The following is a 12,215-nucleotide window of genomic DNA, read 5'->3' as shown; positions in this document are numbered from 1 at the left end:
TTAATGAATTTTGTTTCAGCCTGAAGTTGGTTCAGTTCCTCCAATGAACCGCTTGCCAAACATTGTACCTCAACAACCGGGTATCCCAAGATTCCCTTCCAAGGTCCCAAGCACAGCTGTCAGGCCTCAAAGAGTAAACTCTCCTCCTATATTTACACCTCCAGTTCGGCCCAGTGGATACATTTCACCTCAAATAACAGAAGAGAACAGGGGTGAGCCATCCACTCCTACACCTTCTGATGGTGAAGATGAAGAAATGGCGACTGGTGAAAAGAAAGAGGGAGCAGAGCCTCAACCCTCTCAACCTGTGACCACCTCAGAGATCGAGGGATCCTCACAACCAGCCCGTAATGTCAACAGACATCTTCCTATCAAACTGGGCTTCAAGCAAGCCATTAAAGACAGTGAAATATCACACCCACCACCGTCCTCTTCTCCACAGGTCAAGGAAGGAAAACCAGAGAAAGTCAAGTCCAGATGGAGAAGATATAGTGAACTTGACTTAGAAAGTCCCTCAAGGAGTACTATGTCTCCATCTCTTGATAATGTGTCTTCCTCCACATCTCAGTCAGAAACAGAAAATGTAGAAGAAAAGGATTTATCTGATTTAAGGAAAGTTGTGGAGAATTATGATGCTTGGGATCCATCGTGTGATCTTCTAGGGATACCATCATCAATTCTAATGAAACCAGAGACTCAGAAGAAAGAGAAGAAAGATAAAGAAAAGCAGATGATACAGAATGCCGATATTACATCACAGGTCACAGAGGTCAAAGCTGAAGATAAGGACAGCGGAACGAAGAAACCACCATTTGAGAATATAGATGATAATATTTATCTTTGTGAAAGGTAAATATTTGTTATAAAAATCATTTGGAATATTCAACATCTTTAAAATTTGTCGAAACAATTTTACTTATCATAAGATATAGCACTGAGCTCAGAGACCCTTTTTGAAGTGTATGTATATGTTTGGGGAGGGGGGATCTTGTAATTGTTCATAAAATTTGAGACCCTCTTAAACTTTAATATCTGTGGTGAGTTTCCTGAACTAAATACTTATACAGATACTTATAAAAGATATTCTTCTTTTCTCCGAATAATAGCACAGTTTTGTGCTTTGATGATAAAACACCGAGTACAAAGAATACATGAAACATGACAAAATACCTGATATGTTTTTTTCGTTAAAAGGTAAAATAATTTCTTCAGAGTATATTTTATTAATTTGTGAAAATACTTGTAGATTAAGACTGAGAGCCTCCTCCCTCTCAAACCCTCAACACCATATAGATTGAGGAATGCCCATAACCAGACAAAAACATGAACACACTCTTGCAAATAATAATGATTGAAAGAGCTTTTATATTTAAATTTTCCTCTGTAATTATCCATCATTACTTTATTATGACCTTCAAATAGGAGAATGTTTTAATTGGCTTATTCTGTTCTCATGTCCAATCACATTATCACCTACTAATTTTCAAGATTCTATGAATGCAATGATTTCAAAGAAACACTCTCCTTTTTTATCATGTAGACTTACGTAGGCCTATCAAAGATAAAACTAACAATGAGTATTATTGTTATTCAGGAAGAAGACAAAGAAGATGAAGGATGTCAGAAGGATGCTTTGTGACTGCACGACTAGTAAGGAGGATCGAGACATGGGGTACGAAGCTTGTGGGGAGGACTGCCTCAACAGGATGTTGTACATTGAGTGGTAAGATAGGTCTTTACTAGACAGGAAAAATTAATGTTTGAAGTCCAGAGTTTATTTCTGTCATTGATATTGGAAGGTTTTTTTTTTTTAAAGTAAATATTGGTTCAAATACATAACTTTCACACATTTTAATAGAAATTGGAGATATTTGGCCAACTTCTTATTAGTAAAGTTTGGAGGATGTTAGGGGAGGAATAACCACCACCCCTCACCCCTGACCCCTTCTTGTAATTTTAATGTTAATGGCCATTGTCCTTTGCAAATATGTACATGTAGCAATTTTTTTAAGTCAAATGTTTAATCTTTAAATGACAACATAGGATTAAATCTAAATTTCAGTGGAAGCAGATGTCCATGTGGAGAATATTGTACAAACAGGAGGTTCCAAAAGGTAACACAGACTTTTTATGTCATTTTCCAGCATTCTTTCTCAATAGATATGCAATAAACAATGAAGAAAAAGAATTTTAATTGATTCTGTTTTTTCCCTCAAGAAACAATATGCTGATGTAGAGCCATTTGAGACAGATTGGAAAGGAATGGGATTAAGAACGAGGGTGGCACTTCAACCGTAAGTAGCTTCTGGTTTTTAAGCCAAACTCTGTTGAGTGTTTAATGCAGATTAGAAAAGGTTATTTGAATCTCTATGTCAGGTGATATATTACAGCTGTGATCTGGATTTCATTTTCCTTCAGGGGTGACTTTGTGATGGAATATGTAGGGGAAGTTCTGGATTACAAACAGTTCAAGTCCCGAGTGAAACTGCAATCCAAAATGGGTCAGGAGCACCATTACTTCATGGCCTTAAACTCGGATGAAGTCATTGATGCCTCGTACAAAGGGAACGACTCAAGATACATGAACCATAGCTGTGATCCAAACTGTGAAACTCAAAAGGTTTGTTTACAATGTCTTAATTTGAATTTTAAACCAGTCATAATGTTTTGAATCAAAATTTGACTCAAAGCAGAAAACAATTCTGTTTTGGGGGTCAAGCTTGATCTTATTTTCCCTCAATGACCATTTTAAATGTATCTTTTTTCTTGCAGTGGACAGTAAATGGGGTCCTCAGGGTGGGATTTTTTGTCAAGAAGGCAGTAGAGCCAATGACAGAGCTCAATTTTGATTATCAGTTTGAAAGATATGGGTAAGTGAAGGAATAATTGTTCTAGCCAGCAATATGAAAATCTGTAGTTGCTTTTATTGTTATGATAAACATTTGAAGAGTGCTTAACTGAACTTTTTACTCATGGTTGATTTTAATTTGGCAATAATTCTTCAGTAAAGAGGCCCAGAAGTGTTTTTGTGGTTCTGAGAACTGTCGGGGTTTTATTGGAGGCAGTAAGACCACTCCACTCCGCTCTACGAGGAAACCTGAGGAAGAGAGGAAGAAAAAGACAGAATTTGAGGATGATCTGGTGGGATATTCTTACATTTAAGTGGAATTAAAGCTTTTACAAGTTTCATTTCAATTTAGGAAAATAAATGTCTGGGGAGAAAGAAATTGGTGGTTAAAGGGAGATAATTGAAAAAAATTATGCCTCATTTAGATGTATAACAATGTAAACATTAAACAATTTTTTTTTTTTTTTTTTGGACAACCGTCAGTACTGTCCATATCAAAGATCTTTTTGTAGTTCATTATGTTAACTGTTCACATGTTAATTTGTTCAATTGTTAAACTCTCATTGTACTAAAATACCTCATGTGGGGGCTTTAGTAAAATAAAAAGTTTCAAAGTTTCAAAGTTATATGTTTCAAAGATTTTTACTCTTTTTTATGTATAGCTGGATGAGGAGCTGGAGGCTATCACAGAGTTGGAGAATGGTCTGAGGAATAAAGATCATGTCCTCAATATCTGTCGTCTGATGGTGAGGGCAGAATCACCAGATCACAGAATCACAATCCTCAAGTGTTTACAAGTATGTAGTTAGTGTTAGTCTCTGTGTTAAGTTTACTTGAATGTACTCTTTTATGAAAATGTACAACAAGCTTTGAATTATGACTGTTTTATAATTCTTGCTTAGCCTGGGTATAAGTTCTGTGTACTGATATTTATATTCTAAGAGATGTAGAAACAAGAAAATATTTGTTTATGAAAAAAAAAACTGTTATACAGTGTGACTGTGTATATTGTAGGATACTGTTTGGGATAACTATTATACAATGTGTATATTGTAGGATACTGTTGAGGATAACTGTTTACGACTGTTTCTGGACTATCATGGCCTGGAATTACTATGGAGCTGGATCACAGACAGCAAGGAGGGACCAGAGGATGTCAAAATCATGGTCAGTTTTTGACAAATATTTAGCAAAGTAACAAACTTGCATGTAATTGAATTAAATCACAAGTTTATGGTGTGTATTGATATTACTAGATCTCTTAATCTAAAAAAAAGGCAAAATGGCACATTTCTTCAAACGTGTTGAATTTTTCATCTGTTTGCAATATTTCTGTGTTCAGTTGAATAATATTCTTTTGTATTGAATGTTTACCATTTTAGTACACACATGTATGTATTTCATGTGAATAAAAATGCAGCTCTTTTGTTTGTAGATTTTATCACTTCTGAAGAAGCTTCCAATAACTAACAAAAACATTCTTAAAGACAGTAAAATCCTGCCATTAATTTGTCGATTGGCTGGTCGGGATGAGAATGATGACCTTTCAACAGTCACAAACCCCATTTTTTCTACAACCCTGGGCCAGAGGGGGGAGACCAAGTCAATTCTTTCCTCCTCAACAGGCAAAGACAAGTCACAGAAAAAGAGAGTTAAATTTGCAGATGAGGCCTCTAGTTCTGACAATGAGTCACATTCTAGTACCACGGACACTCTTGGTGATTCTGCCTCTGGTGAGTTAGAATCAGAGGCTGCCCCGAGGCCAAAGTCTGAGTCCTTATACAAACAGGTGCTTGATAAGAGCCTGGGTGTAGGTTCAGAGATGGATCAAGAAGAAAGTAAAGAGGCAGGCGAGTCATCTCCTGCAGATTCTACTAACATCGAAGGGGAAGAAGGGGAGGAGAGAAAAGTGTCGGAAGAAGAGGGTGTTATCCCTGGGGATGAGGAGGAGAAGAAGACTGGCCCAGGGGATGAGCAAAAAGGGGTCCCAGAAGATGAGGAGAATGAATATAAAGGGGAGGAAGAACAGAAGGATGAAGCTGAAATGAAGAGCGATATTGAACTACAGGCAGAGGAACTATTGTTCTTATGGAAAGACCTGAAGGTTAGTCATTTGAATTATTGTCTATTTGTGGAAATTCTGATGTCTATTAAGCACTTGACTTTACAGGTATACTCTTTATTTATCTATATTGTAGGAATTATTCAAGATTCCAAAGAAACAGCAAGTTGAAGAAAGGAAAAGAATAGAGAAAGAATTAGGTTAGTTTACCAGATACACAGTGAAGATATTAATAGAGATGCAAATGCATGTTATAAGTGAATACATATCATGCACAGATCTAGAGCCTCTCTTGGAATTTAAGAGTTATTAAATTTCCATGTAAAAATAATGAAAAATGACCTTGGACCCCCACCCCCTTCCAGGAGTCAGGGACACCTATTGGAATGGAGAGTCGTGTATCTGAAGAAAATTGACTAAGGAAAGAGACCACATTACCCCCCCCCCCCCCCCATTAAAAAAATTCTGAGTCTGACATTTATTAAAATTGATGTAGGCACTCCCCCCCTGGAATGTATTCCTAGATCTGGCCTTCATATGCTAAATATTTGTGTTTTATATCTATTACATTTTTCTGCAAAATGTAATAAATTTTGTTCATGGTATACATTTTAACAAGACAAAATTTTAAATATTCCAAAGGGTAAGGCTCAATTTGATTTCTTTGTATAACTTAAGTTTTTATTTGGCAGGCACAACCAAGGATATTGATTTAGAAACACTGGAAATGATACAAGATAAAAGCAAACAAAGAGGTGAATATTACATGTACTTCTTTTTTTTTTGAAAGAACTTATTTATGTGTGTTTTTGTGTGCAATTCATTGACATAAGGCTGTTTGTACATGTCTGTCTGGATATTTCAGCTGCTGGTTGGGACACAGGTATCAGAAAAAGGAAGAGGGCTCCTCCCCCTCCCCCACCAATGGATGATGATGATAGGTAAAGAGAGTACATCCTGTAGACTGAAACAGGGCAATGAATGAAGTAATATTAACCAAGTTTTTTTTTTTTTTTTTTTTTACAACTGCATGGATTTTCCTTCAAATTGATTGCTTCAATTTTTCCAAGTGATGATACACATATTAAGAAATTTGTGTCATGCTTTTCAGGAAAGTACTTTTACCCACACCACCAAAGATCAGCAAGGCGGAGCACCGGAAAATGTTTGAGGCTAAAGTAAAGGCTAGAGAAGAGATGGAGATCAGAGAAAGACAGCAACAAGAAGCATTCCTGAACCAGTTCTACAGTGATCCCAACAACATTCTGTACTTCAACAGGACACCAAACCATCCACTGTATGGCATGCCACCAGATCAACAACTACAGATCCTCCAATCCCAGCCATTAGAAGTCCAGTATCAGATGGTACAGGGATACAACTCACAGGGTAAGGAACAGATATTAGATAAACATTGCTTTTCATAGGAGTTTTGTTTTTCAAACTTGATACTGTGTGATTTGATACAAGTATTTTAAAAGGTTCTTCTTGAACACTTTTGATAAGGACATGTAAAATGTAATAAGAATTCAAAGAGATTCACTGTCAGCTGTGTACTTGTTCACTTGTAATTGAAGTTCGTTCTGTGTTTGACAGAGGTGGTAGAGCAGTATATTGACCCCAATACAGGAATGCCAATCACGGTGGAACAACTCCAAGCCATGTATCAACATCAACAGCAGCCAGAGGTCATGTATACAGAGGATGGACAACCTATACAACAAGTCTGGCCACAACAACAGGTAGTCTACTGAAGTTGAGAAATTATTTTGTACAACTTTTTATAGAATAAGAATGAAAAGTGACACTTATTATGTATGATACACAAGTCAAAAATATTGATATACATGTATCACGATATGTTTTTTGCATGTCAATACTCATCCCTAATTTGAAGTTGATCCAAGTGATCAGTAACTATTTATTGTTTGGAAAGTTATGGTAAGATTCAGTTTCAAGTGAAATTTTTGATCAAACAGGTCCAGCAGCAATATGTGAATGCTGAGGGACAGTTAGTGTCTGTTCATCAGGTAGACCAACACCTGGTGTACTCAGGGGTTCCCCAACAGCAGATAATGACCCAGACAGTGGAGGTACCAGGCACACAGGTGACCCAGATACCTGGACAGCCGGTCTATCTACAGCAGGTAAGATATGTTCTCAAAATTTAATCTTCAATTTTTTTTCAATATTTCAGAAAATAAGTTTTTAAAGACAATAAATCACCATAATATGCATGTAGAGTTTGCCAGGGTTTTCCACGAACCTTTTTAATTTGTATAAACGATATAGTAGTCCTTTTTTGAGCCACATTAAAATATTTAGTGCCTCGGGAAAATTTTTCTGTGCCAAGTAAATTTTACCACTGTTACAAGAGAGTGATTGGAAGACAGGATTAATCATCCACGAAAAATGAATTGAAAATAATGTGTATTAAAACTGTATATCTTTACCCTAGCATTTGGATTTGTTTGTCATTATGACAAAATATCAGTGGTCAAAAATTCTAATTTTAAAATTTTAATGATGGAGAACCCTTTAAAAATCAAATAATTCTTCTTCAATCATAAGGTATTGTGACAAAAGAACTCAATAATGCTTTCATTTTCTTGGCATCAAAATTTTAGGAATATAAATGTTTGCTAGTTTAGAGACATACATGTATGTTAAACATTCATTGTCCATTTTTCTTTTCATTTTAAGATGAACAACACTGGCTCAACAGTAAGACTGTGTTGTGTAGTTGCTATCTTATAGACCATAAAATCATTGTAGTTTTTTATTTCATCACATATTGAATTACATATAAAAAGCACTATATTATTTTTGAATTACATGTACCGGTACTTGTACTTTCAAAGATAAGTTGTGACAATTTTTAAGGACAAAATTACAAAATTTACTGCCTTTGTTTGCTTACAGAATCTTTCATTCAGTTCTGTAGCTTGGCTTTTTATTATGTTTTTGCAGATTTCAGTTTTGAGTGTATCTTGTAGATTAGATCTCCTAGCTCTGTGATGTTTGCCACCATTAATTTCAGTAAAAACAAAGAAAGAAAGCATTTTTTTGGTTTACATTTTTATAGATCTTTATAAATTATTTGTATAAAGCAAGTATATAAGGAATGAATTTAATGGCTATACCCATTTTATACGGTATAAAGCGGTTTATAAAAAAGGGTAAACTGTTCCAACCCACTTTGTACCGTATAAATTGGGTAGCTATTAAATTCATTCCTTACAATTTAATTTTCATTCATTTGTTGTAAGCAAAAAAAGATGATTGTTCTTATAAAATGACTTCAATTGTACAAAATTTAAAAGTAACGTCAGGCGGATCGATACGTTTTTGACGCAAGTCATTGTGACGTAGGCAACCCAATTTATACGATATAAAGTAAATTTTTTATCCAATCAAATACCGCGTTATAACCAGAATTAAACTGTAAGTATGTGGAATGTTGTTTTATTCATCTGTAAGTGACATTGATGGAAGGGCTCACTTCTTAAGAAATCTTTCATGCAGAGGGTTTTAAATAAAATGGATCTTACAAGTTTAATCCACTGATTAACAGAAATTGTTTTTTATAGAAATAAAGGAGAAAAATTTCTACAGTAGTTTTCACTTGACAAGTTTGCAATTATATTGTGTATAAATGAGATTTGCTACCTCAATTTTGTCATCTAATTTTACTTAAAGATTTTTTTTTTCTTTTTCTTCCATTTTTGCTTTAATTTATGTATTTATATACCCCAACTCTTTATAAATTTATTCACAGAAACTGATCAATTTGTAGAAAGATGTTTTACCATAGGATTTGCTTTATGGATATTGTTTGTACACAGAGTGTATTGTGTTACAGATTGGTCCATATGGTACTCAGACACAGCTAGCAGTTGTTCCCCCTGTTGCCATAGCCACCACTTCCTCAGCTGATGATGATGATCCCCCTCCACCTCCTTCACCCCCAAAACCAAAAATAGAGAAGTTGCCTCCCAACTGGAAGTCTGCCAAGGACTCTGAGGGAAAAACCTATTACTATCACACTGTCACAAGGTATGTCTAAGTGTTACACTGCAGTAATGTTTTCCATGCTTTTGTCTAGTGCCCCTCAGTTGTAGAGGAAAAAAGGAAGAGGGAATCACTTAACCTTTTTTGTGATAATTATTTCTTGTTGAATATAGAATATTTAATTCAAAAAGGGGACAGATTAGTTTGTACCTGTCAGTCAGTCAGTTGAAGTAGACCAAATGTTGTCCCATCAGTATCTTACTAACCCTTGATTGAAAGACATCAAACTTGATGCACTGGTTCTCCATAAGATGACTCAACGGAGTTGGGGGAGCTTATGTAATACCCTCGGCGTAGGTGTCAGCGTCCAAGGTTAAAGTTTTTGGAGCAGTTTTCTTTTCAAGTACTTCTATGCCCTATATTAATCAGAGATGCATGAAGGATGCTTCTAGTGTGTTTCATTGTACCAGTCAAGATTTCAGATGCTGCAGTTTCAGCTAAAGAATGACCAGGTTAATGTTTTTGGTGCAGGTTAAAGTTTTTGGAGCAGATTAAAGTTTTTGGAGCAGGTCTCATTTTCAAGTAACTATAGGCCCTATATTGACCAAACTTGCATATATGATATATGATACATCTAAGGATGCACAATACTGAACTTGCTTCGGATGCTGGATCTGACCTACATTTTCCGGATGAGTGACCAGGTTAATGTTTTTTGAGCAGATCTCATTTCCAAGTAACTATAAGCCCAATATTGACCAAACTTGCATGGATGATACATCTAAGGATGCATACTACTGGACTTGCTTCGGATGCTGGATCTGACTTACATTTTCTGGATGAGTGACCAGGTTAAAGTTTTTGGAGATCTCATTTCCAAGTAACTATAAGGCCTATCTGAACCAAACTTGCATGGATGAAGTATCAAGGGAAGAACACTCAAACTTGCCTTAGATGCTGGTTTTACTTACATTTTCTGGATGAGTGACTAGTTTAAAGTTTGTAGATAAGTCCATTCCCAAGTAAGTGCAAGCCCTATCAGACCAAAATTGCATAAATGTTGCATCTAAGGATGCACACTACTAGATTATTAGTTTAGTGTGGGACTTTGCCTTACTTAAAGACAACTTTCGTTGAGATGAGCTCTGTAATCTCTGATTACCTATGTTTTTCGTAAATATGAAATGTGTGCAGATGATTCGTACAGATGCTTCTTAATTTAGACAAACTCAGTGGGATCCACCTTCCTGGGATGGTATTGAAGCAGACGACTCCATGGATCTGGAGTCTCCATTGTACGAGGAGATTGTGAAGGTAAGGGTAAGTCTGATCTTATAACTACTAGAGATATATTGTTCTTACTATAGAATTTGAGTATCATTTCTGCTAATATTACTCCTGGTTAAAAATTCTGCCAATTTACATTTTCAGTTTAGTCAGAGGGTACAAAATTTTGCAGATTTGCATGCAAAACACAGATTTTTCAAATGGGTTTTCTCATTACAACACAGTTATGTGCAAAACAATGCACACAAATGACCCCATTACATTGGTATATATAGGTATACTGTGCATTTCTACCTGTGGAGATGATGCATGTATCATTTCACATGTCCAAATCTATTACAGGGCAAGAGTAAGAGGGCCACAACAGCTGCAGCAGACACATCCAGTGAAACTGTGAAGAGAATCAAAGACCAATTTAGACGACAGATGTCTTCCTATATTGTAGTGTGCCTGAATCCATTCAGAAAACCTGACTGCAAGGCTGGAAGAATCAATTCTACAGAGGATTTTAAACATCTGGCAAGGAAGGTAATGTACAAAAGGATAAAATTAAATTTAGTTTGACAATTACATGGGAACTGAGGCTAATGAGTCCTTTGATCGTTTTGTAAATTACTGCATTTTTTTCTTCATTGTAACTAAATGAATATCTGATTTGTAGTTAACACATCATGTGATGGCCAAAGAACTGAAACATTGTCGTCATGTGGAAGATCTGGAGGTCAACGAAAATGTGAAATCCAAAGCCAAGGACTATGTTAAGAAATATATGGGCAAGTTTGGCAGTGTTTATCGTAAAACGGGCTCACCAGATATTTGAGACATATTATCATAAAACAGATTAAGCAAATATCTGAGACCTTTTATCATAATACAGGCTCAACGGATATCTGAAACTACATTAAATGAATTGAATATACGTGCTTATTCTGATTTTTGGAAAAAGAATCTAAAGAATACTTGATGAAAGCAAACCAAATGTTACCACAATACAGAAAATTATGCGTTTTAACATTTAAAATGTAAAACTTGAACAGTGCTACATCCTCTAACTTACAATAGTCTTATGTTTCTTTGCCCAAAATATCCGGGATGGGAGATAATATCCAACACACAAGGTGTACTTATTTTATTGTTATGAAATTCACTAAATTTCATTATTTTTTCCTAATGTTTAAAATAGTTCAAATTTGTGACAGATAAATTTGACATATAGTATTAGAAACAAGGAAACAGTTCATGTTAAGAAAATGGACTTTAAGAGTATTGTAATATTTAATATTTAACAGTCAAATATTATGTTGATCTGTGAATGCATCAAACAGCAGGTTATCAGAAAAGGCAGCAATTTTTATATGGTTTGTATGTTTAATTGTTGTCTTCTAATCCAGCAGAATTATTGTTTTAATTGTGTGCATTCTTGAACCATGTGGCAATAATTGAATTGGCGTGTTTGTGTTTTGTTACAATTCCTTCAATTGAAAGTTAACATTTTTTATGTCACATTATTTTTACAACATGAATCAAATAATTGTGGTGGACATTTTTACAAGAGGATTTATGTTTGTGAATTTGTATGAGTGTAATTTTTGAGGTATTTTTCTTCTAAAGAAATATGTGTCCTATGTGTTTACTAGTATTAAAACTGAAATACATTTATTACAAATACTTAAATGGCATTTAAAAATACTAGTACTCCATAGCTATGAATGTTGAATGAAATTGTCTTTTCCAATAATAGTTTTCATAATGTGTCAAACATTGAATGAAGTGCTTATATGTTTCAGTCATTTTTTTTAGAGATACATGTAGTCATATGTAATAAATTTTCATCTATCATTTTGGTTTAAAGACAGATGTCCCTCATTTTAAATAAGTAAATGTACATACTCTGTTTTATAGATGTTTAGTTATTTTTAATTGATAAAATTATTGTTGCTGTGATATAACAGCAGATTATTATTTTGAATTAAATTGTTTTAAATTGAAATAAATATTTGTTAAAGT

At 34.9% G+C, this 12,215-nt stretch overlaps 1 protein-coding gene across 1 annotated transcript in view; it reads left to right on the top strand.

The window, feature by feature from the left end:
• LOC133178985 (histone-lysine N-methyltransferase SETD2-like) overlaps positions 1 to 12,215 on the top strand; it is a 14,436-nt gene extending 2,221 nt beyond the window's left edge. Inside the window, exons 2-21 of the mRNA XM_061313651.1 lie at positions 20 to 849; positions 1,595 to 1,723; positions 2,063 to 2,114; positions 2,218 to 2,294; positions 2,419 to 2,620; positions 2,773 to 2,870; positions 3,006 to 3,141; positions 3,511 to 3,645; positions 3,905 to 4,015; positions 4,284 to 4,952; positions 5,047 to 5,110; positions 5,603 to 5,665; positions 5,776 to 5,851; positions 6,022 to 6,299; positions 6,507 to 6,652; positions 6,890 to 7,057; positions 8,773 to 8,966; positions 10,145 to 10,235; positions 10,551 to 10,736; positions 10,870 to 12,215. Of these exons, the coding sequence (XP_061169635.1) occupies positions 20 to 849; positions 1,595 to 1,723; positions 2,063 to 2,114; positions 2,218 to 2,294; positions 2,419 to 2,620; positions 2,773 to 2,870; positions 3,006 to 3,141; positions 3,511 to 3,645; positions 3,905 to 4,015; positions 4,284 to 4,952; positions 5,047 to 5,110; positions 5,603 to 5,665; positions 5,776 to 5,851; positions 6,022 to 6,299; positions 6,507 to 6,652; positions 6,890 to 7,057; positions 8,773 to 8,966; positions 10,145 to 10,235; positions 10,551 to 10,736; positions 10,870 to 11,028 (3,864 nt within the window). The 3' untranslated portion in view covers positions 11,029 to 12,215. The remainder of the gene's footprint in view (positions 1 to 19; positions 850 to 1,594; positions 1,724 to 2,062; positions 2,115 to 2,217; positions 2,295 to 2,418; positions 2,621 to 2,772; positions 2,871 to 3,005; positions 3,142 to 3,510; positions 3,646 to 3,904; positions 4,016 to 4,283; positions 4,953 to 5,046; positions 5,111 to 5,602; positions 5,666 to 5,775; positions 5,852 to 6,021; positions 6,300 to 6,506; positions 6,653 to 6,889; positions 7,058 to 8,772; positions 8,967 to 10,144; positions 10,236 to 10,550; positions 10,737 to 10,869) is intronic.

This window comes from Saccostrea echinata, unplaced genomic scaffold (assembly GCF_033153115.1).
Source record: "Saccostrea echinata isolate AGI-Se365-2 ecotype Australia unplaced genomic scaffold, CSIRO_AGI_Sech_v1 ptg000004l, whole genome shotgun sequence".
Classification (NCBI taxonomy): domain Eukaryota; kingdom Metazoa; phylum Mollusca; class Bivalvia; order Ostreida; family Ostreidae; genus Saccostrea; species Saccostrea echinata.
This window is presented reverse-complemented; position numbering and strand designations above follow the sequence as displayed.